The sequence below is a fragment of the Enhydra lutris genome, unplaced genomic scaffold (assembly GCF_002288905.1).
Source record: "Enhydra lutris kenyoni isolate GAN:26980312 unplaced genomic scaffold, ASM228890v2 scaffoldscaffold90, whole genome shotgun sequence".
Taxonomy (NCBI): Eukaryota; Metazoa; Chordata; class Mammalia; order Carnivora; family Mustelidae; genus Enhydra; species Enhydra lutris.
In genome coordinates, this window is record NW_019154174.1 from 6,303,231 (window position 1) to 6,328,318 (window position 25,088).

Genomic DNA, 25,088 nt, shown 5'->3' on the forward strand with positions numbered 1-25,088 from the left:
CCCCCCCCCCCCCCCCCCCCCCCCCGGCAGGAGCTGAACACATATGGGGAGACCTGTGGAAGGGGCAGTGGTGCGGTTTTGCTAATGGGGCATAAAGTCAGAAGGAGAAAGAGTCCTGCAGACCCCAGGCCATACACAGTGGTGCCTCTGGGGAGAGAACATGGCTTGGGGCCATAGCTCTGCAGACCCCTGGGGTATACAAGGGAGAAAGGCTTTGGGCCCAGCTGGGAACCATAGCAAAGAAGATCTCGGGCACACTTGAGGGAGGAGTGTCAAAGCTTTAGGGGGCGGGGCATAAATGAGGGTAAGGCTTGGGAACACGCTTTGTAGACCCGAGGGTGTAGCCAGAAGGCGGACAGAGCCCTGGAGCTTCAGGGCTCAGCCGGGGGCACACCTAACAGCTGGGGGCCACGCCTGGCGAAGGGGGGGATAGACGCATTTGGGAGAGAGTGGTCCCGCCAGGTCCCATCCCTGGCCCCGGGGCAGCGCTCACCATCTCCGGACCTTCTCGATGGTCGCCATCACCTTCTTGATGTCATCCTTGGCCCGGCTCCGGGTCTCGGCCCGCACGGTCCGGCCGGCCATGCTGGCGGGACTGGGGCCGAGGCCGAGCCCGCGGCTGGGCCGCCTCCCGTCCGGCGGGCTCAGGCTCGGCGCCAAACCAGGGCGCCGCTGTCTCGGCCTGCCGTCCCTCCGGGAGTTGGCCGCGCCCTCCCTCGCTCCCCAACGCCTCCGCGAGTCCCCGCCCCGTTTCCTGCTGCCGCGCCCCGCCCCGGCCCGTCCCCGGAACGGCGGGGCGGCGCGGGCGGCCAGAGCCCAGGCCTGGAAGTCGGCCGGCCCCGCCCCGACCGGGCCCGCCCCCTCGGGGCGCCCCGACGCTCAGCGCCCCCTACCCGCCGCCAAGAGGGAGGGTTGGGGACAGCTTGGCGCCAGGACTCGCGCGGCTGGGCTGAGGAGGTGCGTTCAGACCACGTGGGCACGGGGAGGGGGAGGCGGGCGCGAGAGGGTCACTGTCCCAGCCCGCGTCCGCAGCGCGGGGGCGGCCCCGAGTGCTGTGTGCACCGTGTGCGTCCGGCCGCCCCTGGCTGGCACTCCCGCGCTGTCCAGCTCTTCCTCCAGCCCTTCGTTCAGTGATCTATTCACTGAGCGCCCATTACGGACCAGACGCTGCAAATAGGAGTAGAGGTCTCTACCCGCCAGAATGGCTAAAATGAGAACGACAGACGGTATCAAGTGTAGACAAAGAAGTAGAGCAACCAGACCTCTCCTGTTTCTGTGGGAGTGGAAACGGGTAGAGACGCTTTGGAAAACGGGCGGTTTTCTGGAGAAGTTGAACTCGCACCATCCAGCAATTCTACTCCTAGGTCGCACCATCCAGCAGCATTCTACTCCTAGGTCATTAACAACCAACAGGAATGCGTGGGTATGAGCACCAAGAGATGTGTACCGGAATGTTCATAGCACTGTAGATAATGGCCTCAAACTGGAAACGGCCCGTCAAGAGTAGAGTGGAAGCGGAATTGTAGCCTGTTCATACAGTGGACACAGCAGAGAGTGATGTCCCGCACACCGGGGTTATGTCTCATGAAAGGAATCAGATACCACTGTATACACTGTATGATTCCTTTTATATGAAGTTCAAAACAGACAAAACTAATCAATCGGTGTCAGGATAAGTGGTCACCCTTGAGAGAGACTGAAAGGGAGCTCTTGCACTGCTCCTGTTCAGTTTCTTAACCTGAAACTGATTAAGATAGTGCTGGTCACTCCTCCCCCCACTATATTTACTTTGAATATTCACCAAACGGTATGCTTTTCCCTATCTATTATACTTCAATTAAAGGCTTACTTAAAATGAGTGTGATTTGGTTGAGTTTATTTGAATCTCTGTTTGCTAGCAGATAACGACATGTGTTGCTATGTGTGTGTGTTTCAAGGGTTTGGCTCTCGTCTCGGTGTGTTTTGGTGTGATTATGTCCAGAGGGGTTAAGGTATAAGGAGGGGGATTCTGACCAAATTTCTGGAGCCAAACTGCCTCTGGGCAAAATCCTAGCTCTTCTTGTCCAGTGACCTTGGGCGACTCACTTATCTTTATTCCTTCAGCTGTAATACGAGAATAAGTTAATATGTAACTCCCGGAACAATGTGCCTTGCACATAGTAAATGCCCAATAAATAGTCACTGTTTATAAGTGCGTGATTGTGGCCCCTACCAACAGTCTGGCTTCAGTTGTTCCTCCTATGCTCTCTGCCAGTTAATACCTTCCTTTATTCTGGCAGTTGACTGCTCATGGTAATACCTTCGCAGAAACACAGGACTCCTTCCCAGTCCCTTCACTCACAAACCCCATTACCTGCTGTTGATGATGGTCACCTCCATCAGACTGTGAGCTCCTCAGGAGGCCAGAGACCAAGGCCTCCATCAGACTGTGAGCTCCTTGGGAGGCCACAGACCAAATATGGATTGTCTCTGGGTCCCAGAGCCCGGGACGAGTAGGTGCTTGGGAACCACTTATGGGTATAAGTGTGCACAGACCATCCATAGTTTATCTGCACCTGGTCAGTGAGGTTGATATATCGGTATGAACCCCTTACCTGTCTCTGAAGCTTGTTCCAGGGTGAGAATGAAGGTCTGTATGCAGTAAATGTGTGTACATCAGAGGGGTTCTCTTACTGGGCCTGGTAAGGTGAAGTGAGCTGCTGCCGTTATCTATTCCCCTTCTAGTAGATGTGACAGGAGAGGGTGAGCAGAAAAGTATCTAAGATAGGCCAGGAGGTATGTGTCTGGGCAGGTGTGGCCCAAGCCTGAGGGCCCTTAGCGAGGCCTCTCTCGCACCCAGCTTCCCCCTCCCCCCGCGCCCAGACAGAAGGGAGGATCAGCACATTCCTGTCTTGCCAGTTCCACCCTCTCTTATTCCGCTCCCCCCCATAGCCCCCAGCTTTCTCCGAAAAGAAGCTCGCTCACTAAGCCTTGCCCCAGGTCAGAGCCTGAGCCTCCTCCTCCCGCGGGTACCAGGGCTACCTCCCAGGCCTGGGCACACCCAAACTCTAGGTTTTGAGCCCACCACGCAGACAACGTGCCAACCCCCCTCAGGCCCCTTTCCTGACTGGGCAGCGCAAGCAAGGAGCTGAGCTCAGAGCCAAGGAATCCTGCCGGGGGGGGGGGGGGGGGGGGGGGGGGGGGGGATTGTTTGGGGTCTGAGCCCTGATTGGTTGCGCCCGGACCACGCCCCTACCCCTTTCCCCCTTCTCCCCCTTCGGAAGGGGGGCGTGTAGGCAACCGGGATCAGCCAGGGGCCAGCATGAGCCGGAGGGAGGGAAGTCTGGGTAAGGGGCTGAAGGGCTGGATGCCCAGTGCCCGAGGGGAGCAGGGGTCAGAAGGGCTGGAAGCTGGGGTCTGGGTCCCCACCACCCCCGGGTCCGGGAAGGGAGCGGCCTGAGCTGGGGAGAGCAGGGCCCCGGTGTCAGGTAACGAGCGGGTGAGCTGCGGGTGAACTGTGGGAAAGGACAAGCACCGGAGTTTAGCGGAGGCCTGGGCTGTGACTTCAGGGACTTGGGCTCAGGGTTTAGATCACAGGTTCGAGTACACCTTGAGAAAAAGGACTGAGGTCGCAGCTGGGGCTGGACGCCGGAATCCTCTGTATTGGTAGTATTGGGAAAGAATCAGACCTGCGTACCAGAGGGAGGGATAGAGTTAGGGAAGGAAGTCTTTGGGCCACGGGAGCTAATGAATGACAATAGGAGACGAAAGTCGAGGCTATTAAGGATAGAGACTAGCGGTGGGAAACTCTGGCTTGGGGGAGCTGGGGGGCGGGGCGGGAGTTGCCGGGCCAAGACTACATTCCCCAGCATGCCCTGGCACGTGCCCTGGAATCTCGGGAAATGTAGTCGTCCTTCCGGGGCTCCACCCTCTAGCTTACGCTAGGGAAGGGTAGTCACGGATGCTGCAGGTGTCCTGCCCAGCGTCTGCACAGACTGTCCTTCGGGGAGGACATGGGACTTTAGTTTCCCAACTGTAGAATGGGTTTAAGGTATTATTCCGATTTGAAGTTCTGTGCTTCAGTGATGTTAAATTTCACCAAAAATCAGTGAGGTATGGGGATATGTGAAACCTTCCCTCAAAGGACTCCCAGCCTAAGGCCGATTCACACAGATAAAAGAGACGTTCAAAAACAACCTTGGGAGTATAAACAAATGGCCTTAAGTAAAAGGAAAAAGGCAATTTAAGGGAGAAGTGAATCCAGAGACCACACTGAGGAGGCAATATTTTAATTTGGCTTTAATAGGATTTAACAGTGATTTGGGGTCAGGGAATACATTTCAGGCAGGACAACTGTTTCACAAATGTTCGGTGTCTCATTTACCATCAGTTGGAATGGGACAAAGGCTGCCTGGCTTGAAAGTTGGAGAATTCAGAGCAGAACTTGTGGGTTCAGGAAGGAAGAGCCAGCCTGGAAGAGTAGTCAAGGAGCAGGGGTCTTGCTGCCCTCATTCCTCCCCCTTTTTCCCATCAGAAGATCCACAGGCTGACTCCTCCATCTCACCCCTTCCCCACTTGGAGGCCAAGATCCGTCAGACACACAGCCTTGCCCGCCTCCTCACCAAATATGCTGAGCAGCTGCTCCAGGAATATGTGAGTGGGAATGGGGATGGGGGTGCCAGAGGCCTGAGGAATGGGGGAGTACAGATCACAGAGGTTCCTGACTTCTAATTTTTCTGACCTCATTTCCCAGATACAGAAGTTGGAGCAAACTGGAGGACTTTCCCTATGCTCCAAATGCCCCTCTGTCTGCCTCAGCTTGGAGGTTCCCCCCACAGTGCATTAAGACAGAGGCTGAAAGAGTGAAAAGAATTCTGGTCTGGGAGTCAAAAAATCTAGGTTCCAGGCTTTCTGTGATCTTGTCACCTCACCTCCACTGGCCTTGGTCTCCCCAGCTATTAAAGGAGACAGTTTAAGAAGATGAGTTGTGAACTCTTCTACCTATGCTATGCAGAGAGACCGAGAAGGGTTTCAATTTAAGGCTAAAATTCCAGCCCAAGAGGGGACTTTAACAGAGGAGGGGAATTTGCCAATGTCTTTGGTTGGGCATAGGGCCTTGCCCAAGGAAAGAGGGTATTTCCATCAATTACTCTAGTGTAATGGAAGTGTAATGGAAGGAGGTTATAGTTTTGAATCAAATAGACTGTAGGCCTGCTAACTTACTTGACCTTGGGCACTAATGGTAACATGAAAAAATAATGATGTAACAGTTATGAAAGTGGGATAATAGAAAGAACTAACTTTATGGTGCTATGAACTTTGGTTCAAAATCCAGCTCTGTCCTTTCCTAGATGGATGACCTAGGGCAAGTCAGTTTACCTCTTCAGCCTCCATATCCTCATTTGTAAAATCAGCATTATCATAATCATCATACCTATTTGGAAAGATTAGGAATAGTGTTTAAAGCAGCAAACAGGGACGCCTGGGTGGCTCAGTTGGTTGGACGACTGCTTTCGGCTTAGGTCATGATCCTGAAGTCCCAGGATCGAGTCCCACATCTGGCTCCCAGCTCCACGGGGAGTCTGCTTCTCCCTCTGATCTTCTCCTCGCTCATGCTCTCTCTCACTGCCTCTCTTTCAAATAAATAAATAAAAAATCTTTAAAAAAAATAAATAAATAAAGCAGCAAACAGTGCCAATCCAGAGACAAGATGTTAGAAAAGGATAAATGGCATTGTTGTAGCATTTTTACAAATTACAAATCTCCTTTAATTTGTTTGTTCATACAACAGTTATTCATTGAGCCCCTGCTGTGTGCCCGGCAGGTACACAGGTGTTGGAGGATGGGGGGGGGCGGGGTTGGTGAGACTGACCAGGGTTCTGCCAGTATCTTTGTGATTCTCAGGAGATCCCTGGTAGAAAGACAGGCCGGGAACTGATCCCCCATTTTACAGATGACAAGGCAGACTCAGAGAAGGGAGATGGTTTCACATGCAGCTGCACAGCTAGCAAGTGGTGGAGTCAGGATTGGCACTCAGGTCTGTAAGATAGCATTAATGATATCGCTAACATTCACTGTGCTCCTCCAGGGGGCCAGCATTTGCCCGAGTCATTTTAACATGCTCATGACTACCCTATTAAGTTGATACTTCGTCTCTATTTTTTTAAAAGATTTTATTTATTTATTTGACAGGCAGAGATCACAAGTAGGCAGAGAGGCAGGCAGAGAGGGGGGAAGCAGGCTCCCGCTGAGCTGAGAGCCCGTAGTGGGGCTCGACCCTAGGACCCTGGGATCATGACCCAAGCCAAAGGCAGAGGCTTTAACCCACAGAGCCACCCAGGCGCCCCTGTCGTCTCTATTTTAGAGACGAGGAAACAGGCGCTGTTGCAAAGCCCACTTGTTGTTGTGGTTGTGGTTGTGGTTGTTTTGGAGTATCAAACACAACAACTTTGTTGGGAGTAATGCGTCATTTGGGAGGGCGTAAACTGAGGCCCCAGCGAGAGGAGGAGGAGCGGAGAGTGGAAAGGTTACGTCGCGCCTCGCGCCCCCCCCCCCCCTCGCCCCCCACTGACTGCCGTATCTCCGCAGGTGCAGTACCAGGGAGACCCCTTCGGGCTGCCCGGCTTCTCGCCCCCGCGACTGCCGGTGGCCGGCCTGAGCGCCCCGGCACCCGGCCACGCGGGCCTGCCCACCCCCGAGCGGCTGCGGCTGGACGCCGCGGCGCTCACCGCGCTGCCGCCGCTGCTCGAGGTGGTGCGGCGCCACCAGGCCGAACTGAACCCGCGCGCCCCGCGCCTGCTGCTGCGCCTGGAGGAGGCGGCGCGCCAGGCCCGGGCCCTGGCCGCCGGGGTGGAGGCCGTGCTGGCCGCGCTGGGCGCCGACGAGACCCGCGGGCCCCGGCCGGAGCCCGCCGTCGTTGCCACCAACGCCGCAGCTGCCGTCACCGACGCGGGCGTCTTCCCTGCCAAGGTGTTGGGGCTCCGCGTGTGCGGCCTCTACCGCGAGTGGGTGAGCCGAACCGAGGGCGACCTGGGCCAGCTGGTGCCCGGGGGCCCGGCCTGAGCGCGGGGCACGGGGCTGCAGCTCGCTGTCATCCGCTCGTCGTGAGTCTCCGTCTCTCCATCTCTCTGTCGGTTCCTGGGGAGCCCCGACTGTCTCCATCTCTCTCTCTGTCTCTTTGCTTTATGTGTTCTCCGTGTCTCTCTATCGGACCTCCTGTGTTCCTGCCTCTTCCCGTGGCCATCACTTTCTTGCTTTCCCCCTCTTCTCCATGGCTTGGGCCTGCCTCCGTCTCTCCTGGATCTCCCCCTTCACCCATCTCTGGGGGACCTCTTTGTTTCTTCCCCTTTTCTCCATCTCTTGGCTCTCCTTGGCCCCATGTGAGCATGTGCCTCTCTCTGGCCTTTCCTGGCCGAGTGGTAGGGCTACTTCAGACAAATTTCAGCACCTTCCCACCGCGTCACTCATCCTGCTGTGCTCTCCCTGCCCCATCCAGGCCCTTTGGATGGGCCCTACTTCCTTCTCCCTTGGACCTCCTTCTCCTCCTTCACCTCTTCTGCTGTGTCCCTGCACCTCCCCTCCCCCCAAGCCAGGTCTATGGAGAGAAAAGATCAACACCTTAAAAGAGTTTTATTTCGGAGAATAAATTAATTTTTTGTAAATAAAATGTTTAAAAATAAAAAGAACACTAACGTTACCAGTATATACAGTTGTTGACAATGGCGAGACACCTTTGAGGAGAATAGGATCCTTGGGCCACAGCCTGGTCTCCCAGACATACCCAAAAGCCAAAACATAAATAGGAGTTTCACAAATGCCTTCAGGCCAAGGATAACATCAGTCACTCTAGAACAGGAAGTGGTTGTGTCCTGAGCAGTAAACATCTAGAGAGTCCTTACTTTTTCAGCTGGACTTCCATTGATCAAGAAGTGAAGTCCCTCAAAATGGAAAGTTGGAACGGAGGGCCTAGTCAGGGAGGTAGACTAGGGAAGGTAATGAAATCCAAAGAAGGGAGGCCTCTCTGCTCAGAAAGCACACAGCTTCCCACAGGAAGTGAGGTAGAGACAAGAAGACCTCTGCAAACTTACAGGAGCAGGAGGGTCTGAAGGAGAGCCCAGGAAGGAGACCCACTGTCCTCTCCCTGCAGAGTGCAAAGTGAAGCCTCTTCAAAAAGACACTTCTTTCCACCCAGGATGTGGGCAACCAGGACCCCTGGATTGAGAACCCACAAAATGATATCCATAGAGTCCCCCCCCAGATCCGGAAGGGAGGCCATAGGACCTAGGCAGGAAAGGCCCAGGCAAAAGGGACTTGAGGCTTACTTCCTAGGTAATATCCCGAAATATACACACCCTGTCTGCTAGACACGATGTGTCTCCTTTCTTGCCAAGAAGCAAGGCAGAGAAGAGTCCACTGGGAAAGAAGTGTTGCAACCTTTGACAGGAAGTCCTGCCTCCTCTATCCAGGGTACTTGGCCTTGAGCAGAGCCAAGTCCCTCACAGCTCGGTCTGTCCAGTGGCCATATTCCCGGGTCACTACATAGCCTCGACATTTCCTCTCAAAGGCTGAGGCCTGGAAGGGGACAACCCCAAGAGTGTCCTCTTCAGGGGGGATGGGCAGGCCCAGGGCGGTCATGATGGCAGCCATGTTGCCCAGCAGGCCTTGGGCCCTGAGTCTTGCAGCCCCGAGCTGAGCCAGCAGGATAGGACTGCCAGGGTTAAGGTCTCGCTGGTCGTCCCCCACGAGCTGGAGGTGCTGGGTCAAGGCCAGGAAGGCCCCCTGGGCATGGCTCAGCCGCTCCCCGTCATCCAGGGCATGCCAGGTCTTGAAGGAGACGGCGGCAGGAGGCAGGCTGCTGAGCTGAAGCTCGGGGGCTGAGAAGCCAGGGTCACTGAAGGGGCTGCCCTGGTGCTGGAGCTGCACGAGAGACAGAGACAGGAGTGCAGGGACTGAAGTGGTCCCCTGGGGCTCCCCCTGGCTTCACATCTGACATCTTCCCAGGGGGAGCTGGTGGACATCTCCTAGCACAGATCCTGGGCTCTGTGATGGCCCAGTTTCATGTACAAGTTGTACCACTTTGAATCACGGCTTCAGTAATTCCCATGCATCGGTATTCTTGTGCAAACGTAAGAAGTGCTACATAGAAAGCACTTAGCACAGCTCCTAGCATACAATAAGGGCACGACAAGCCACTGTTTATAATATATTAATATCATAACACTATGATTGTATCATTTATTATACTATTTTCAGTCTAAAGAATTGACAGTGTAATTAGAGTCTCTATGGTTCTTTTTTATTTGTGGCACTTAGTTATTTACGCTTATTAATTTTATTATAATCATTAATAAATAATTGTTAACATTATTAAATTTAGTTGAGTGCCTTCTCCGTTAAAGTTCTGGCTTCCACAAACCTGGACCTATAGAATCTTGATGCCCACTGATAAATCCCCAAATTGATAGACCATCTAGTCCTCCATCCCTATCTCACAGGTGAAGAAACCGAGGTTCAGGGTACCCAAAGCTAACCAGGGAATGGCGGCAGTTACAGGACTAGAAACTACATTTAGTAACTTCGCACGGGCCTGGAATATAGTACAATGGAGAGTCACAAACCCTGGGGCCTCTAAGGGCTAGGCAGATCGTGTAACTTGGGGAAGAAGGCAGAACTAAGATGGGGTAGGGGCCAGGAGTGTCCCTGTACTTGTTGGAGAGAGGCAGTCGTGTTCAAAACTTGAACAAGTATATCATGGCCCAAACAGAAAACACCTGTGGGTCAGATTCAGCTGGCAGGCTGCTAGTCTGAGCTGCTAGACAGCGAGGGGTGGGGAGCGGGGAGGATTGGCTTCAATGCCACAGACCAGGTTAAGATCCTGGTGCTGCCAGTGATTTAGCTGTGTGACCTTGAGCAAATTTTTCACCCTCTCTGAGACTCAGTTTCCGTATCTGGTTATAACTCCGTCTCTCCGAACTGTTAGAGGCGTCTGTGAGGGAAGGAGGATGCGTGCCTAGCGCAGCATCGGGCTCAGGTAAGCACCCAGCACGAGGTCTTTCTCTGTCTGTGCCGCCTTTGAGACTTGTAATGGTCCTGAAAGGTGAGCAAAAGCAGGATCCCAATTCCATTTTGCGGATGAGGGAGCTGAGACGGAGAGAGAGAAGGAACGACTAGCCCAAGGTCTCCAGCCATCAGTGACAGTGTTGGAGTGAGTCTCTAGTGCACGGAGGCCCTGAACCCTCAGACCCGTGGAGGAAACTTCTCCCAACCTTGCTCTGCTTCCGCTACCCAGGGCTGGGCCAGGAGGGCAGTGTCCCGCTGCCCTCGTCCCCTGCTTATGCCCCGTGTCACTCACATAAGTCTGCAGCAGTGCTGATGTATTCTTCTGCATGTAGAGGGCCAGGCTGTAGGCCTGACTGATGGGCTCAGCTGGGGTGATGGGGGCCCCTGGACTGAGGGGCAGCAGCAGCAGCGTCAGCAGGCAGAACGGGGCTGGCGGAGGAAATCAGAGGTCAGCATCCAATCCCCGAGCCCGCCTGCTGGTTCATTCATTCTCTGTCGCAACTCTTCCCATGGGCACAGCCCTTGTGGCCTGCAACAATTGTGTGTATCCAAGTCGGGGCCGCATCACCCTGTAAGGAGATTATTTCCAGCCCAGAACATTCCACGGGACCCCAGACCCGATGTATTCAACTTCCTGCTTGACATTATTGAATACCAATAAGTGTCTCAACTCAAAGTCTCCAATACTTAACTCTGGGTTCCTCTTCCGAGTTGCCTCCCAGCCTTTCCCATCTCAGGCAAGGGCGCTTCCACTCTTCCCTTTGCTCAGGTCAAAACCTGGGTTCCTCTTTGGCGCCTCATTCTCTTTTGCTGTCCACATTTACCCCACAGTAAACCCTATCGGCTCTGTCCTTAAAAGGTAGCCAGTCCAGCTCTGTGTTTCTTGGTCTGAGTGCTCATGACAAGGATACGATCATTTTGTGAAAATTCATTGAGCTGTACGCTTCATGAGTTGGGTACTTTTCTGTTTGTTCTTCTCAATAAAAAGTCTTAAAAGTTGACAAGAGGCACTGAGAATCTACCTGCTTTCTTCCTCCATCCATTGCCATCCCCTGGGTCCCAGCCACCAGCCCTTCTCACCCAGTAGCCTCCCCCCACCTGTCTCTGCTTCTTCAACACTTGCTGACCTCCTCCCCAACAGACCCCCAGTTCAACTAGATTCCTCCTGTGCCTGAATTCTTCCTCTGCTCAGACCTCACACAGTGGAAGTGAATAAATCAAAGCCCTTCGGTGGCCTGCAAAGCCTCACCCCTCTGTACTGGCCTCCCATTCCATTCTCCCCCCCAGGTCTTCGCCCTTCCTGGGCCTTGCCAGGACCACCCCAAACCTTCCCAGACGCTGGATCCTTCTTGTTCTTCAGGCCTCAGCTCAGATAAGCTGTCCTCACCTCGTATCAAAAGCCCCTCCCCCTCCCCAGTCTATAGTCTTCAGAGACTTTTGCTATTTAATTTATTTAATTATTTGTCTGCTTGTTTGTTACTGTCTCTGCCCCTAGAATGTTGGCTCCAGGAAAGAGAGAACCTGCCCTGACTCATTTGCTGCTGGTTCCCCAGCACCTAGCATAGAGCTTAGTAAATATTTGTTGAATGACGGAATGCTCCCATGAACATCCTTATCCCAAACTCTTTAGGCACCTTTGAGGGTGTGCTTATTTTATTTTATTTTATTTATAAAGATTTTACTTATTTGACAGAGATTACAAGTAGGCAGAGAGACAGGCAGAGAGAGAGAGGGGGAAGCAGGTTCTCTGCCAAGCAGAGAACCCCATGTGATGCGACGCGGGGCTCCATCCCAGGACCCTGAGATCATGACCTGCACCAGAGGCAGATGTTTTAACCCACTGAGCCACCCAGGTGCCCCAAGGGTGTGCTCATTTTAAATTTGAATAAATGCTGCTAAGTGTCCCCTTACAGCTCAGGCCCAGTTCTCTTCCCAGTGTGAGGCTCAGAGGGGAGGTCACCTAGGGTCACGAGCAGGAAGCAATGGAGATGAGAAGCAAATTGTGATGGTCTCCTTTGTTCCCCTTTCTACATTCCTGAGTTCCCTAAGTTTAGAACTTAAGGGAAGGCTGAAAGCGAAGGCCCATTCGTTCATGCATTCGTTCAAAAAATTGGCTCATTGCACTCACCTTCTATCATACTGCACTATAATGTACATATTTTTTTTAAAGAATTTATTTATTTATTTGAGGGAGAGAGAGAGATAGAACACAAGTGGCGGAGAGGGGCAGAGGGAGAGGGAGAAGCAGAGTCCCCGCTGAGTGGGAAGCCCGATGTGGGTCTTGATCCCAGGACCCTGAGATCATGACCTGAGGAGCGGAAGGTGTTTAACCAACTGAGCCACCCAGCCGCCCCATAATTTACTTACTTATGACGATGATGTGTATCGTCTGTCTGCAGAATGAAATCTCCATGAGACCATAGCTTTTTGTCCGTTTGTTCACTGCTGTATCCCCAAATGCTTAGAAAACTACCTTGCACCTCAATAATTCTTGAATGAATGAGTGAGTGATGAACAAAACCTTCTGTGTGTAAGGATTTGGAGGTTCCTAGCATGCAAAGAAGCAGCCAGGAACATGAGTCCTAAGGGCTAGAGACCCTGGAGGGTACCTCTTCCCCTCCTGGTCTCTAGGCCCTGGAACTCCACACACACACCCTCCCCCAACTCACCTAGCAGATAGCTCATGCTCTCTCCTTGGCTCCTTCCTCCTCCAGTCTCTGGATGCTTCTGGCGCACCTGTCCTCCTGCCCCTCAGGGCTGAGCTGAGCTCTGAGGCCGCCCAAGAGGGAGGGAAGGAGTCACACCCTAGAGTGGGGGTGTGTGTTGGGGAGGGCGGCACAGGTGCAGAAGCCCCAGAAGCAAAGGACAGGCTGGGAGGGGGACACTGAGGTGACACCCTAGTCTTCTACAGTCCCCAAACTCGACCTTAAGACCTGGTTGCTGGGAGGGAGGGGTCAAAGGCGGGAGGGGATTATCGGGGGACAAAGAGGCCGCCCTGCTCCCTGCTGCTCCGCACGTCCGGGATCCAGTTACTAGGGAGAAGGCGGCCTCCTGCTCCTCCTCCTGCATTGGGCCCTGACCTCCGAGGAGTTTGGAAAAGGGATGGGAGTGTTGGCTTGTGAGCAGCATCACTCACACCAAGGTACCTTAGACACAGGAGCATGTGCACATCTACACACACACACGTTGGCACATGGGCGCACACCAGATAAGTGAACGCACTCACATTCATTCATTTAAGTAGTACGGACGTCCACTGTGTGCTGGTCCCTGTTCCAGGTGCTGGGATAGAACAGAGAACAAGTCAGAGAAAATCCCTTCCCTGGCTCAGGAAACCTGGGTGGCAAGATTAAGTGGCTGCCTTGGCCTCAGGTCATGATCCCGGTCCTGGGATCGAATCCTGCCTCAGACTCCCCGCTGAGCGGGGAGTCTACTTCTCCCTCTCCCTCTGCTGCTCCCCCTGCTTGCGTTGCATGCTCTCTCTCTCTCTCTCTCTCTCTCTCAAATAAATAAATAAAGATATAAAAATCCCTGTCCTCACAGAGCTCACACTCCAGTGGGCCTGGCCACCTGTGTATGGAACCACACACACTGCCAGGCCCACAGGCTCTACAGACGGAGGGTGCAAACACATGTGCACACAGATACAGGCACACATGTGCACACCCAGCCACACCCAGAGGCTCTCGCAGAGGCACATGCGCAGAGGCACATGCGCAGAGCAGACAGGTCCATACGTGGGTGTACACACACCACACACCACAGTACACCACAGGTGTACACACAACACAGTCCCATGTGTGCACACAGACACGCGTGCAGCTGGAGGTCAGGACTCCTGAGATCTGGGCCAATGGTGGCCCTCTGCCCAGCCACAGCACATACAGACACACAGACACACACCTAAGGCCCTTTCCATCTGGGGAAGCCTTGCCACTCAGCGGGGTGGCTGGGTTCTCTTCCTCCTTCACAAGGTCCCCAGTCTTTCCATAAGCGAGCATTGTTTGGTACTCAGCCCCTGCCCACACACTGGGTCAAAGTGCTCAGGCAGAGCTGCTCCCCCCCCACCCCTGCACTGCTTTTATCCAGTTGTGGGGTTGGAAGACTGCTCTACCTTCCTCCCTGGTGTGGAGAAAGAAGGCCCACAGCTTTCCTGCAAAGGCAGGAGACACACCTGTTCATTCATTCACCCATGTCTACATTCAATTAGCCAATTTCGATGGGACCTCTACTGTGGACTGGCATCAGGGTAAGTAATAAGATGGGCCGGGTCCCTGCCTCGTAAGGGTGCCCAGTCCAGAGCGGGGACACCAACAACAAGTATGTGAACTGATAAAAACAAAATTTCCTGGGGCCCCTGGGTGGCTCAGTGGGTTAAAGCCTCTGCCTTAGGCTCAGGTCATGATCCCAGGGTCCTGGGATCGAGCCCCACATCAGGCTCTCTGCTCAGCGGGGAGCCTGCTTCCCCCTCTCTCTCTCTCTGCCTGCCTCTCTGCCTACTTGTGATCTCTGTCATATAAATAAATAAAATGTTTAAAAAAGAAAAAAAAATTTTCCCAAAGCAACAAAGTGCTGAGAAGAAGCCAAAATAGGTTGATGTGATTAGCCCAGGTCGGGGGAGGGGGTGGTAAGGAGATATAATAAGGCGCCTGAGGCCCAGAGAAGGACATCTGCTTAGCTAAAGTCACACAGGAAGGCTGAACAGACCCTAGACTCCTGCCCCCCAGCTTGGGACTGGATCTGGGGGTGTCTCTGATCTGAACTGTGAGCTGAAGGAGGGAGAAATTTGAAGGAAAGATGGGCTCTGGGGGGGAATCCTAAATTGGATCTCCAAGGCCGGGGGCTCCCAGGGCTGCCAGAGAGGGCCCGTGAGGGGTAGTGGTGATGTCAGGGGATTAGACTAGGCCCTTTGAGTGGGTGCACTGAGGCGTAGGCCAGGCCAGGTAGTGAAGGGGGAGGTGGAGAGGGAGGAGGAGGAGGGCAGGAGGGGCGGAGGGGAAGAGGGAGGCAGATACTCGATCTGGTGCTATTCACAGGTGGATGGTGGACGTGGGGCTGGGCCTCACCCCAGAAGGCAGGTTCACCCTCATACAACCCCACCACCTCCTCCTTCTCTTGGGGGCTTCCTTTCTCTCTCTCTTTTGACCCCTAGGTGCCCTTCACAGCTGGAGGAACTGGCCCCCAGCCCAGGCCCAGCTTTACCCCAAGGCGTCTGTCTTGGCAAAGGTCATCAATTTTGTCACCCTAACCATCCCCACCTCGCAGCCCATCTGTCTCCATCTCTGTTTTAGTCTTACAGAAGCTGATGCTTGGGGACCCCCCAAACTCAGGAGCCAGCAGACTTGGGTGTGAGTGCTGCCTTTGTCCATCACTAGCTGGAGTGAACCCCGCAACCTCTCTGAGCCTGTTTCCTCATCTGGAAACTGGGTAATACTTCCCACCACACCGGCTCTCGCTGATCCCACCCACCAAATGCCTTGATCCCTGCTATGAGGACCCTCCTGTGTCCCCCCAGGGTCACCCCAGTGGCATAGAAAGCCTCCAACCAATGGCAAAATCTTTGGTACCTCATGACCCCACACTTGGAGGCCCATCCCCACCTGCCATACATATGCTCCTAAGAGATCTCCCCTGTCCCTCCCTTTCAAGCATAACCCCAGTGTCACCTAGCAGGTCACATAATGAGGCCCATTCAGAACAAACACATGTGAACTCCAAATCAGATCCTCCCCCTGACCTCCATATTAAGCCCAACCCCATGCCTCCCCCCACTACAAATCTTCACCCTTCCCTCTCCAGATGAAGACAAGAGCAAGTGCAAAGGCCCTGAGGTGGGAGCCTGGGTGACAGGGCTCGGGAGCAGACAAGGATGGCAGAGAGAGCAGAGACCCTGGTGGCTGGTAAGAGATGACAGGCTGGAGAAAGGCAAGTGGCATCTTGCCTCTCCCACCATCTATGTCTTCCTTGACTTCCCAGTGCCCTCAGGACACTGTCCTAACTCTGAAGCCTGCCCTTTGAAGCCTGTGATCCCCCAGTCCATGTGCAGCCTTGCAGCTCACTTCTTGTTCTTCCCCACCTTCTACCTCAGCTGCTCAACCTACTTACAGGCCTGCCTCAGGTAATTCTCCCCGCACAGAAAGCCTTCCTGCTCCCCCTTCACCTGACACAGTCCTTCTTTTATGTTAACCTTCAACTCAGGCTTTTCCCTCCTCTGGGAAGCTTTCCTGGTCTCCTCAGCCCCCTTGGGGCTCCCTCATGTCCCTAAGTCTCCCTTTCCATTTACTGATCACCCTACATTGTCATTCTCGGTCTCCCAGGCGTTCTGCCCAGTGTGACAGGTGGCAGGGACTTCTCATCTCTGCAGTCCCAGCACCAGGCCAGGTTCAAGGTGACACCTCAGTGAGTATCAGCTGAAGGAAGGCAGGAGCATCATGGTTCCAGCCTGAGGCTCTGCAAAGCCAAGCCAAGCCAGGGAGGCTGGTTGGCTGAGCAGATCCCCTAGGTCAGCGCCTCATCCTAATGGGGCGGCTGGCTGAAGAGGTGGGTGAGGGTGTTTGGAAGAGAAGCCCTCAGCGCAGGCATCATCGGGCTGAGGAGTGCAGCCTGCTCCATTCACTGTTCCAGAGCCCCAGGTGGTGGCAAGGGGGACCAGGGTACTTCCCTTCTGGGGGGCAGCCCAGCCACACCACCTCCAGGATTTCTCCAGTGCTTCCTAAGGGCTCCAGTATCTCACATTTCCTTTACAGAACACCATGGGCTGGATAGTGCTGTCTTCCCATTTCACAGGTGAGGAGACTGAGACACAGCAAGGTCACCTGGTCACTTCGGGGTCACACAGCCCACAGGGATCAGTGGTAAGATTCAAACCCGGACCTAGAGCTGGAGCGCTTTATGTCACCATCACCTCTCGTTTCTGGGACTTGACACTTTCCGGCTCCTGGGGCCCCGGTTTCCCTTCGAGGTTATGTGACAGGCGGTTGGCCCCCATTTTGCAGATGAGATTGTAGGAAGGAATGAGACGAGAAGATAAGGAAAAGAATCACTTTCTTTTTAGCCTTTTTTATGTCACCAGTCACTTTATACATAGATGTCCTTTTTTCCTTGCAACAACTCTGGGAAATAGGTTCTGTGGTTACTAACGAGGTTTAGAGAGTTCGGTGGCTTCTGAGGATCACGCAGAGAATGACTTCTGGAGGCCTTGAATGCAGGACTGGCTCCAGTGTCCGGGCTGTTCCCTGCCGTCCCCAGACGAGGGTCCCTTGTTGTCCCGTTATCTGCACCACCATCTGTCCCCAAGCTGGTTGGACACCACGATGACCAAGTGAGACAGGCAGATCCACTGGTGATCTGCCTGGGCATCCTAAGCCAGTCCCAGCTCGGCCCTTGGCCACCTCTGGAATGCAGCGGAGCGTTGCCCCTGCTTCCTGAGTAGCCCTAGGCTGGAGGAGGAGGGCCCGAGGGAGAGGCGTAACAAGCCCTGTCCTAGGAGCAGAGTCCGATGGGGGGTTAGGGTGTTGGATTAAAAACTGGGAGAAAGTGGATTTGGAGTCAGCAAGTCTGTCCCTCTGTTCAGCAGGTACCCACTGGACTCTCACTCTGTGACCAGACTTGCCAAAGAAGCTTAATCAGGTGAGCAGACTCCATGGAATAAGAAAAATGTCTCCAAAGCTCTACTACATTAAACACTGTGTGAAGGAGATACAGAACTGGACAAGCAGTGTAATGGAACAGAACAGAAAGTCCCGGCATAGACCCATGGATACATAGCAATTTAGGATATGATAAAAGGGTCATTTAAAATGAGGGAGGATAAGGATAAACTATTACAATCAAAGGCAGGGCACCGGGGTGGTGCACTTGTTTTAGCATCTGACTCTGGGTTTCAGCTCAGGTCCTGATCTCAGTGTCGTAAGATTGAGCCTAGCGTCGGCCTCTGTGCTCAGCGAGGAGTCCGCTTGAGATTCCCTCTCCTCTGTCCCTTCAGCTCATGCTCTCTCTCTCTCCCTTGCAAATAAATAAATAAATCTTTAAAATAAAATAAAAGGCATTAGGATAGCTGGAAAATTATATGGAAAAGTTGGAACGAGATCCCGTAATGCATGCTGCTGGTGTTCTGCTCAGATCCCTTTTACTAGCAGGGCACCTAGCTTCTGGCTGATGTGACTGCTGACAACTAGTGACCCACAGCTGCCTCCTTTTTCTCCTTCTGACTGAGGGACCCATTTATAACAACAGAATTGTGGTGGCGGACACACTGCATTTGCTGTCCTGTCCAGAAGCAGCTGTCCTCTTAGTGTAATGGAACAGCTTCTGGAAGGTGCAGCTTAAATGGCAGCAATGAAGAGGACCCAGCGCTATCTTTTAGAATGCAATATATACCGTAAGCCAATGGTTGTTTTATAGTCTGTGCCACAGAACATAGGTATATGAGTCTGGAAACTCAGGATTAGAAGCAGGAGTGGCTCTGCTTCCCATCACTCCCAGTAACCTCTTTGGGGGAACTTGTGCTGCCAGCCCGCTAACTTTAGGACCTGGTGTCTAGAGATCCTAACTCCCAGAGTGGGGACGGACATTTCTACCGGGGACCATGCAAGAGTCCCAGTGCATTTGGAGCTACACCTGCCTTCTGGTCACTTTGGTCTCCTTGTGCTGACAGATCAGCAGGCGAAGGAAAGACTTGCCGTATTGTCAGGGTTACTAGACATTGGTATCACTGGGAGGTAGGACTGCTGCAGCAGGAAGAGGTTTAGCACTCAGGTCATCCCCTGGGACAGCTCCAGAAAGCCATGCTGAGTTCGATCTGTACCATGGCTTGATAGGGCTTGGTAACTAGGGAGTCACCCCTTCAAGAGGAGGGCCAGGGTCAACCCACCAGGTAGGCTATGGAGACCAGCAGAAATACTGGCTGAAGCCAGGAGTAGAAGGGAAGGGATGGCTGGAATGAGTGAGTGGCAAGGGAAGGAGTTGATAACTATCAGGGAAGGCTCTAGAACTAATTCTCCTCTTCCAAGTTTACCTAGAAATTGTGACCCATCAGAATCCTGGAGTAGCTGTACCTGGATGGAGAGAACTTCCGGGGGAAAACAAGTAGATCTGAGCAGTGCAAAGGCGAACTGTAGTGCATGCTGTTGGGGCCCTACGAGATCCTTTTATGACAGTAGACCCATCGCCCAGCTGCCCCCATCTCTGGAAAAGTGCCCAGCACCCCTCCTCCTGGCTGACCTTGGCCAATGGCAGATTGGCACAGATGTAAGGAAGGGCTTACCTCCAGGTGAACTCACCTGGTAATACAATTTGGGCTCCAGGGCTTCCTCTAGGGTCAAACCAAAGCTGGTCAACAACTGAGACCACATTCTTGCTCCTGTTTCCTCCCTGCCCTATCTGATGACCTCATTCTTCTTCTTCTGAGAATGTGTCCCAGTCGGTGGAGCCCATCTTTGGTTGCTTCTGGGGAAACCTAAACTAAGTCAGATCCCTTTCTAATACCGTTAGGAATAAATAAATGATAGATTAAAGATTTACATGTGAAAGAAATCTCTGAAATTACTAAGCAAAAATATAGAAGAATATTTTAAAAGCTTGGACTTGAGTGTTAATTACAATAGCAAAGACAAAGCAACAACCTAGGCGCCCTAGGTTGTCGTCCTAGGTTGTTGATGATGAGGGGATAAAGACAATGTGGTATGGATGTACAATGGGATACTATTCAACCATAAAAAAAAAAAAAGGAAATCCTGATATTTGCAACAACACAGATGGATTTTAACAGCATTATGCTAAGTGAAATAAGTCAGACTGAGAAAGACAAACACTGTATGATCTCATTTATTTGCAAAATCTCAAAAAAAACCGAACACATAAAGAAAGTGATCAGATTTGTGTTGCCAGGTAGGAGTTGGCAGGGTGGAGGAATTTCGGGAAGATGGTTGAAAGGTCTAAACTTTGGTTATAAGATAAATAAGTAGCGAGGATATAATATAAAACGTGATGACTATAGTTAATGCTGCTGGGTGATATAGTGGAAGGTTGCTGAGAGAATAAATCCTAAAGGTTCTCATCAAAGGTAAAAACATTTTTGTGTAATTACATGAGGAGATGAACGTTAACTAAACTTATGGTGGTAATCATTAAATATATACATATTGGCGCCTGGGTGGCTCAGTCAGTTAAGCGTCTGTCTTCAGCTCAGATCATGATCCCAACTCCTGGGATCGAGCCCCACATGGGGCTTCCTGCTCACCGGGAAGCCTGCTTCTCCCTCTCCTGCTCCCCCTCCCTGTGTTCCCTCACATGCTGTGTCTCTCTGTGTCAAATAAATAAATAAAATCTTTTAAAAAAAGATTGTTGTTTTGAGATGACAATTTAAGAGACAATAGAATACTAAAAACAAGGATTGTGTGACATGTTTGGCATAAAAACAGAGAGTAATAGAATGACATAGATTCGGTAGCAATTTGCAGAAAGAGTTCAAAAAAGGAGGGGGCGCCTGGGTGGCTCAGTCATTAAGCACCTGCTTTCGGCTCAGGTCACGATCCCAGGACCCTGGGATCGAGCCCCAACATTGGGCTCCCAGCTCAGCGGAAAGCCTGCTTCTCCCTCTCCCTCTGCTGCTCCCCCGGCTTGTGTTCCCTTTCTTGCTGTGTCAAATAAATAAATAAAATTTTTTTAAAAGGGTGTTTAACATTTCAGACTCCCCAGAAGTTCTTAAATCTTCAACAGTTAATATGCATTTGGACTGATTTTCCCATAAATAGTTTAAGTTGCCTTAGCACGCAGAAGAAACCTTTGCTTGGCAAACTGAAAAACCAGGTTGTCTCTCCCATGCAAGGACTTGAACGTATCTGTGCTTGCCAGTAACACTTGAGTGTGTGAGAACATGTGTGAGAATACCTCTGGGATCAATTCCTCCACTCTACCTGTAACCTAATCCCTTTCTTTCTCCCGTAAGAGCTCGAGTCCATGAATCCAGAAAGTAGGAGAGGTTAGGCACAGGTAGCCTCCTACCAAGTAAATGCTGTGAGAATCATTATATCCTGCAGATGAGGAGACAGAGGTTCAGAGAGGTGAGATCACACAGTGCTCCACAGAGGGTGTGAAAGCCAAGCCTTTAGACCAACTCTGTCTCCCTTGGGATGCTCTTAAAGGTCCAGATCCCTGGTCCCTACTCCAAGATTCGGGAAGTTCCAAGGAGCCGGGGTGTCTGCATCTTTGTGCAGAAGACACCACCCTATCTCCCTGGAGATTCTGGGTCCCACTTTGAGGGACACTGATTAATACACACGACTCTGTCTTCCAAATAGGACCGGGCCTAGCAAGACAAAGGCCACAAGACATAGGCGAACTGTTGTAGATAGAGATTCAGGAGACATAACCATGGGATTAGTTATTTACTGCTGTGTAACAAGTTACCCCAGAACCTTGTGGTTTAAAATAACATTCGTGATTTCCATTTTGGCGGGTCAGGGATCCAGGCTGAGAGGCTCTCGCAAGCCTGCTGACAATGTCAAGGCTGCAGTCATCTCGAGGGGCACAGGCAGCCACTTCCAAGTTCATTCACATGATGTTGGCGGGATTTGGTTCCTCAAGGGTTGGTAGTCTGAGGGCCTCAGTCCTTTCCTGGCTTTTAGTGGGAGGCTGCTCTCAGGTCTTGCCACGTGGACCTCTCCATGGGGCAGCTCACAACATGACATCTTGCTTTATCAGAGAAGCAGAGAAGAGCCGGAGAGGAGTGCTGAGATGGAAGTCACAGCCTTTCGCAGCCTTCTCTTGGAAGTGCGGTCCTATCAGTTTTGCCGATTCTAGTCATCATACAAGCAAGTCACGAGGTCCAGCCTACATCAAGGGGAGCAGAATACCATCAGGCAAGGATCACTTGGAGCAACGCCAGAGCTCCCTATTTCAACAACCAAGTGCAATGTGTGAGCTTGGTTTGGGTCCTGACTTCAACAAACCAACTGTACAGAGACATTTAGGAGTTAATCCAAGAAATTGGAACATAGACTGTGTATGAGGTGATATTAAGGAATTACCATTATTTACTTAGATGTGACAAATGTCTGTGGTCACATTAAAATAATTCCTTATGCCTTAGAGGTATATCCTGAAGAATATCTTTTTTTAAGATTTTATTTATTTGGGGGTGCCTGGGTGGCTCAGTGGGTTAAAGCCTCTGCCTTTGGCTCAGGTCATGATCCCAGGGTCCTGTGTTGGGCTCTCTGCTCAGCAGGGATCCTTCTCTCCCCCCACCCCCACCTCTGCCGGCCTCTCTGCCTACTTGTGATCTCTCTCTCTCTCTCTGTCAAATAAATAAATAAAATCTTATAAAAAAAGATTTTATAAAAAATAAAATTTTTATTTAAAAAATTTTATTTAAAAATCTTATAAAAATATTTTATTTGTTTATTTGAGAGAGAGAGAGAGAGCATGGAGGGGCAGGGGAGGGGCAGAGGGAGAGGGAGAAGCAGACTCCCCACTGAGCAGGGAGCCTGACTCAGGGCTCCATCACAGGACTCTGAGATCATGACCTGAACAGAAGGCAGATGCTTAACCAACCGAGCCACCCCGGTGCCCCAATCCTGAAGAATATTGTAAATGAAACATTATGATGTCTGGGATTTGCTTTAAAATAATATAGTAGGGGCTGGAGGAGGGGAGGCCTAGAGGTATGGTGGAAACTGGATTAGTCATATGTAGGTAATGGTTACATGGATATGGGGGGTTGTTGTACTGCTCTTACTTTCACATGTGCTCAAACTTTTCCACGATAAAGAGTTAAAAAGCAAAATGAATTGAAGCCAATGGTACACTGCCAGTTGAAAGAACATACAGTTTCTAAAGCTGTTGCATATCGACTGTATTTTGTTAGGAAAGACAATGACAAAAGAAATCAATGACCATAAATACAAAAAGAAAAAAGAAAGAGGAAGGAAGGAGGGAAAAAAAGAAAAAAGGAATGATAGAATTGGGCCTGGCAGGCAGCTGGCTGTGGGAAATGGCTGATTCCTGACCTCTGTTTAACCAAAGGAAGTGGGATTCAGGTCATTCTAGTAGAAGTGAGAGCTTTGGGCAGCAGCAAATCCAAGCCTCCAGGGGTTTCTAGTATCTTTGAAGGACCAAATGGGGTTTAGAGTTTGCCCTGAGCCTGCAGGGATGGGGAAGCTGGGCTCATTTCAGAAAGGGCAGGGAGGCGGGAGGCCCAGTAGCAGCTGGTGAGAAGGTATTACATGGGAGTTCAGGGCTCTGCATAGAGTTTTAGAAGGATATAGCATTGTGCAGATCCTAGAGCATGGGGGGAATAAATCCCCAACCCTCATCTCTAGACATTCTGGGATTAGCCATCATAGCTGCCTTGGCATACAAGAAGTGTTTAATACTCATTTATTCAATCTAGTGATTGTGGTCCTCAACCAGATATGTACCTCAGAATTTTCCAGAAAACTTTTTTTTTAAAGATTTTATTTATTTATTTGACAGAGATAGAGACAGCAAGAGAGGAACTACAAGCAGGGGGAGTGGGAGAGAGAGAAGCAGGCTTCCCGCAGAGCAAGGAGCCCAATGTGGGGCTTGATCCCAGGACCCTGGGATCATGACCTGAGCCGAAGGCAGGTGCTTAATGACTGAGCTACCGAGACGCCCCCAGAAAACTTCTAACACCATTTGATTCTTTACAACTGTGTGTGATTCTTTACAAAGGTAATGTCATTCTGGGACAGGTAACTCATTTGATTCAATATGCAAAGGTGTTGAAAAATCATCTGATTGGGGCGCCTGGGTGGCTCAGTTGGTTAGGCATCTGCCTTTGGCTCAGGTCATGATCCCAGGACCTTGGGATCGAGCTCCACATCAGACTCCTTGCTCAGTGGGGAGCCTGCTTCTCCCTCTGCTGCTCCCCCTGCTCATGCGCTCTTTCTCTCTGTGTGTGTCAAATAAATAAGTAAAATATTTAAGAAAAATATGCATCCGATGAGTGCGTTTCCTCCCACCTCTGCTTCCCAACCACCCAGTTGCTCCCTGGAAGCAACTGTAGCTACTTGTTTCTTCTGAATCCTTCCAAGAGCATATTATGTATATGTAATCAAATACGTGTGTTTGGATTTTGCCTGTTTAAAGCAAACAGTAGCAAATCATACACATTATTCTGCCCCTTACTCTTTCCACTTAATAACATTGCTCAACCATTTGCAACGACTTGGGTGGAACTGGAGAGTATAACGCTAAGCGAGATAAGTCAGAGAAAGACAAGTACCATATGATTTCACTCACGTGGAATTTAGGAAACAAAGCAAACAACCAAAGAGAAAAAAGCATGAGAGAGAAAGACAAAGAAACAGATTCTTTTTACAAGAAGTTATTTATTTATTTATTTGAGCGGGAGAGAGAGAGAGCGCGCGTGCGCGAGCCCGCATTTGTGCAGGCGCGAGTGTAGTGGGGGGAGGGGCATCAGGAGGGAATCTTCAAGTCAATTCCCTGCTCCGGACTTGGGGCTCTGTCTCAGGACCGGGGAGATCCTGACCTGAGCCGATACCAAGATGGAGCGTTCAACGGACTGAGCCACCCAGGCGCCCCTAAAGAAAAAGACTCTTTTTTTTTAAAAAATATAAGATTTTATTTCTTTATTTGAGAGAGTGAGTGAGCAAGAGAGAGCAAGCGAGAGAGTGAGTCCGAGCAGGAGCAGAGGGAAAGGGATATCAGACTCGTTGCAGGGCTCTATCCCAGGACTCCAGGATCGTGACCTGAGCCGAAGGCAGGCGCTTAACTGACTGACCCATCCAGGTGCCCCTAGACTCTTAACAATTGAGCACACACTGATATTCCCTGAAGGGGAGGGATGGGTGAAATAGGGGATGGGGATTAAGTAGTGCCCTTGTCCTGATGAGCACAGGGTGATGTATGGAATTGTTGAGTCACTATATTGTACATGTGAAATTAATATAACGCTGTGTGCTAACTGGAATTAAAATAAAAACAAAACCAAAAATGTTTTAAAAGTTGCTCAAAATCATCTCATACTAGCTGTTTGTTTTTATTTTTATTTTTTAATTTTTTAAATG

At 51.4% G+C, this 25,088-nt stretch overlaps 3 protein-coding genes across 5 annotated transcripts in view; 1 reads left to right on the forward strand and 2 right to left on the reverse strand.

Moving 5' to 3' along the window:
• The window catches only part of LOC111162339 (BCL tumor suppressor 7C), a 39,215-nt gene extending 38,479 nt beyond the window's left edge, over positions 1-736 (reverse strand). For both annotated transcript variants that reach the window (XM_022526702.1, XM_022526703.1), the window contains exon 1: positions 494-736. In XM_022526702.1, the coding sequence (XP_022382410.1) occupies positions 494-585 (92 nt within the window). In that variant the 5' untranslated portion in view covers positions 586-736. The remainder of the gene's footprint in view (positions 1-493) is intronic.
• A 2,524-nt stretch (positions 737-3,260) lies between these two features.
• Positions 3,261-7,247, forward strand: LOC111162344 (cardiotrophin 1). 2 transcript variants are annotated; one of them, XM_022526709.1, is made up of 3 exons: positions 3,261-3,326; positions 4,514-4,632; positions 6,568-7,247. In XM_022526709.1, exons 1-3 carry the CDS (start codon positions 3,302-3,304, stop codon positions 7,039-7,041), a joined length of 618 nt encoding a protein of 205 aa, XP_022382417.1. In that variant the 5' UTR covers positions 3,261-3,301; the 3' UTR covers positions 7,042-7,247. The 2 variants fall into 2 exon arrangements, with proteins under 2 accessions (XP_022382417.1, XP_022382418.1); XM_022526710.1 differs by having other exon boundaries at positions 3,302-3,326; positions 4,517-4,632; positions 6,568-7,041.
• A 1,189-nt stretch (positions 7,248-8,436) lies between these two features.
• LOC111162204 (cardiotrophin-2) lies at positions 8,437-12,176 on the reverse strand. The gene is made up of 3 exons (XM_022526434.1): positions 12,167-12,176; positions 10,331-10,467; positions 8,437-8,895 (listed from the first exon to the last, which is right to left on the reverse strand). The coding sequence occupies exons 1-3, from the start codon at positions 12,174-12,176 to the stop codon at positions 8,437-8,439; spliced, it is 606 nt and encodes a 201-aa protein (XP_022382142.1).
• Between the last annotated feature and the right edge of the window lie 12,912 nt (positions 12,177-25,088).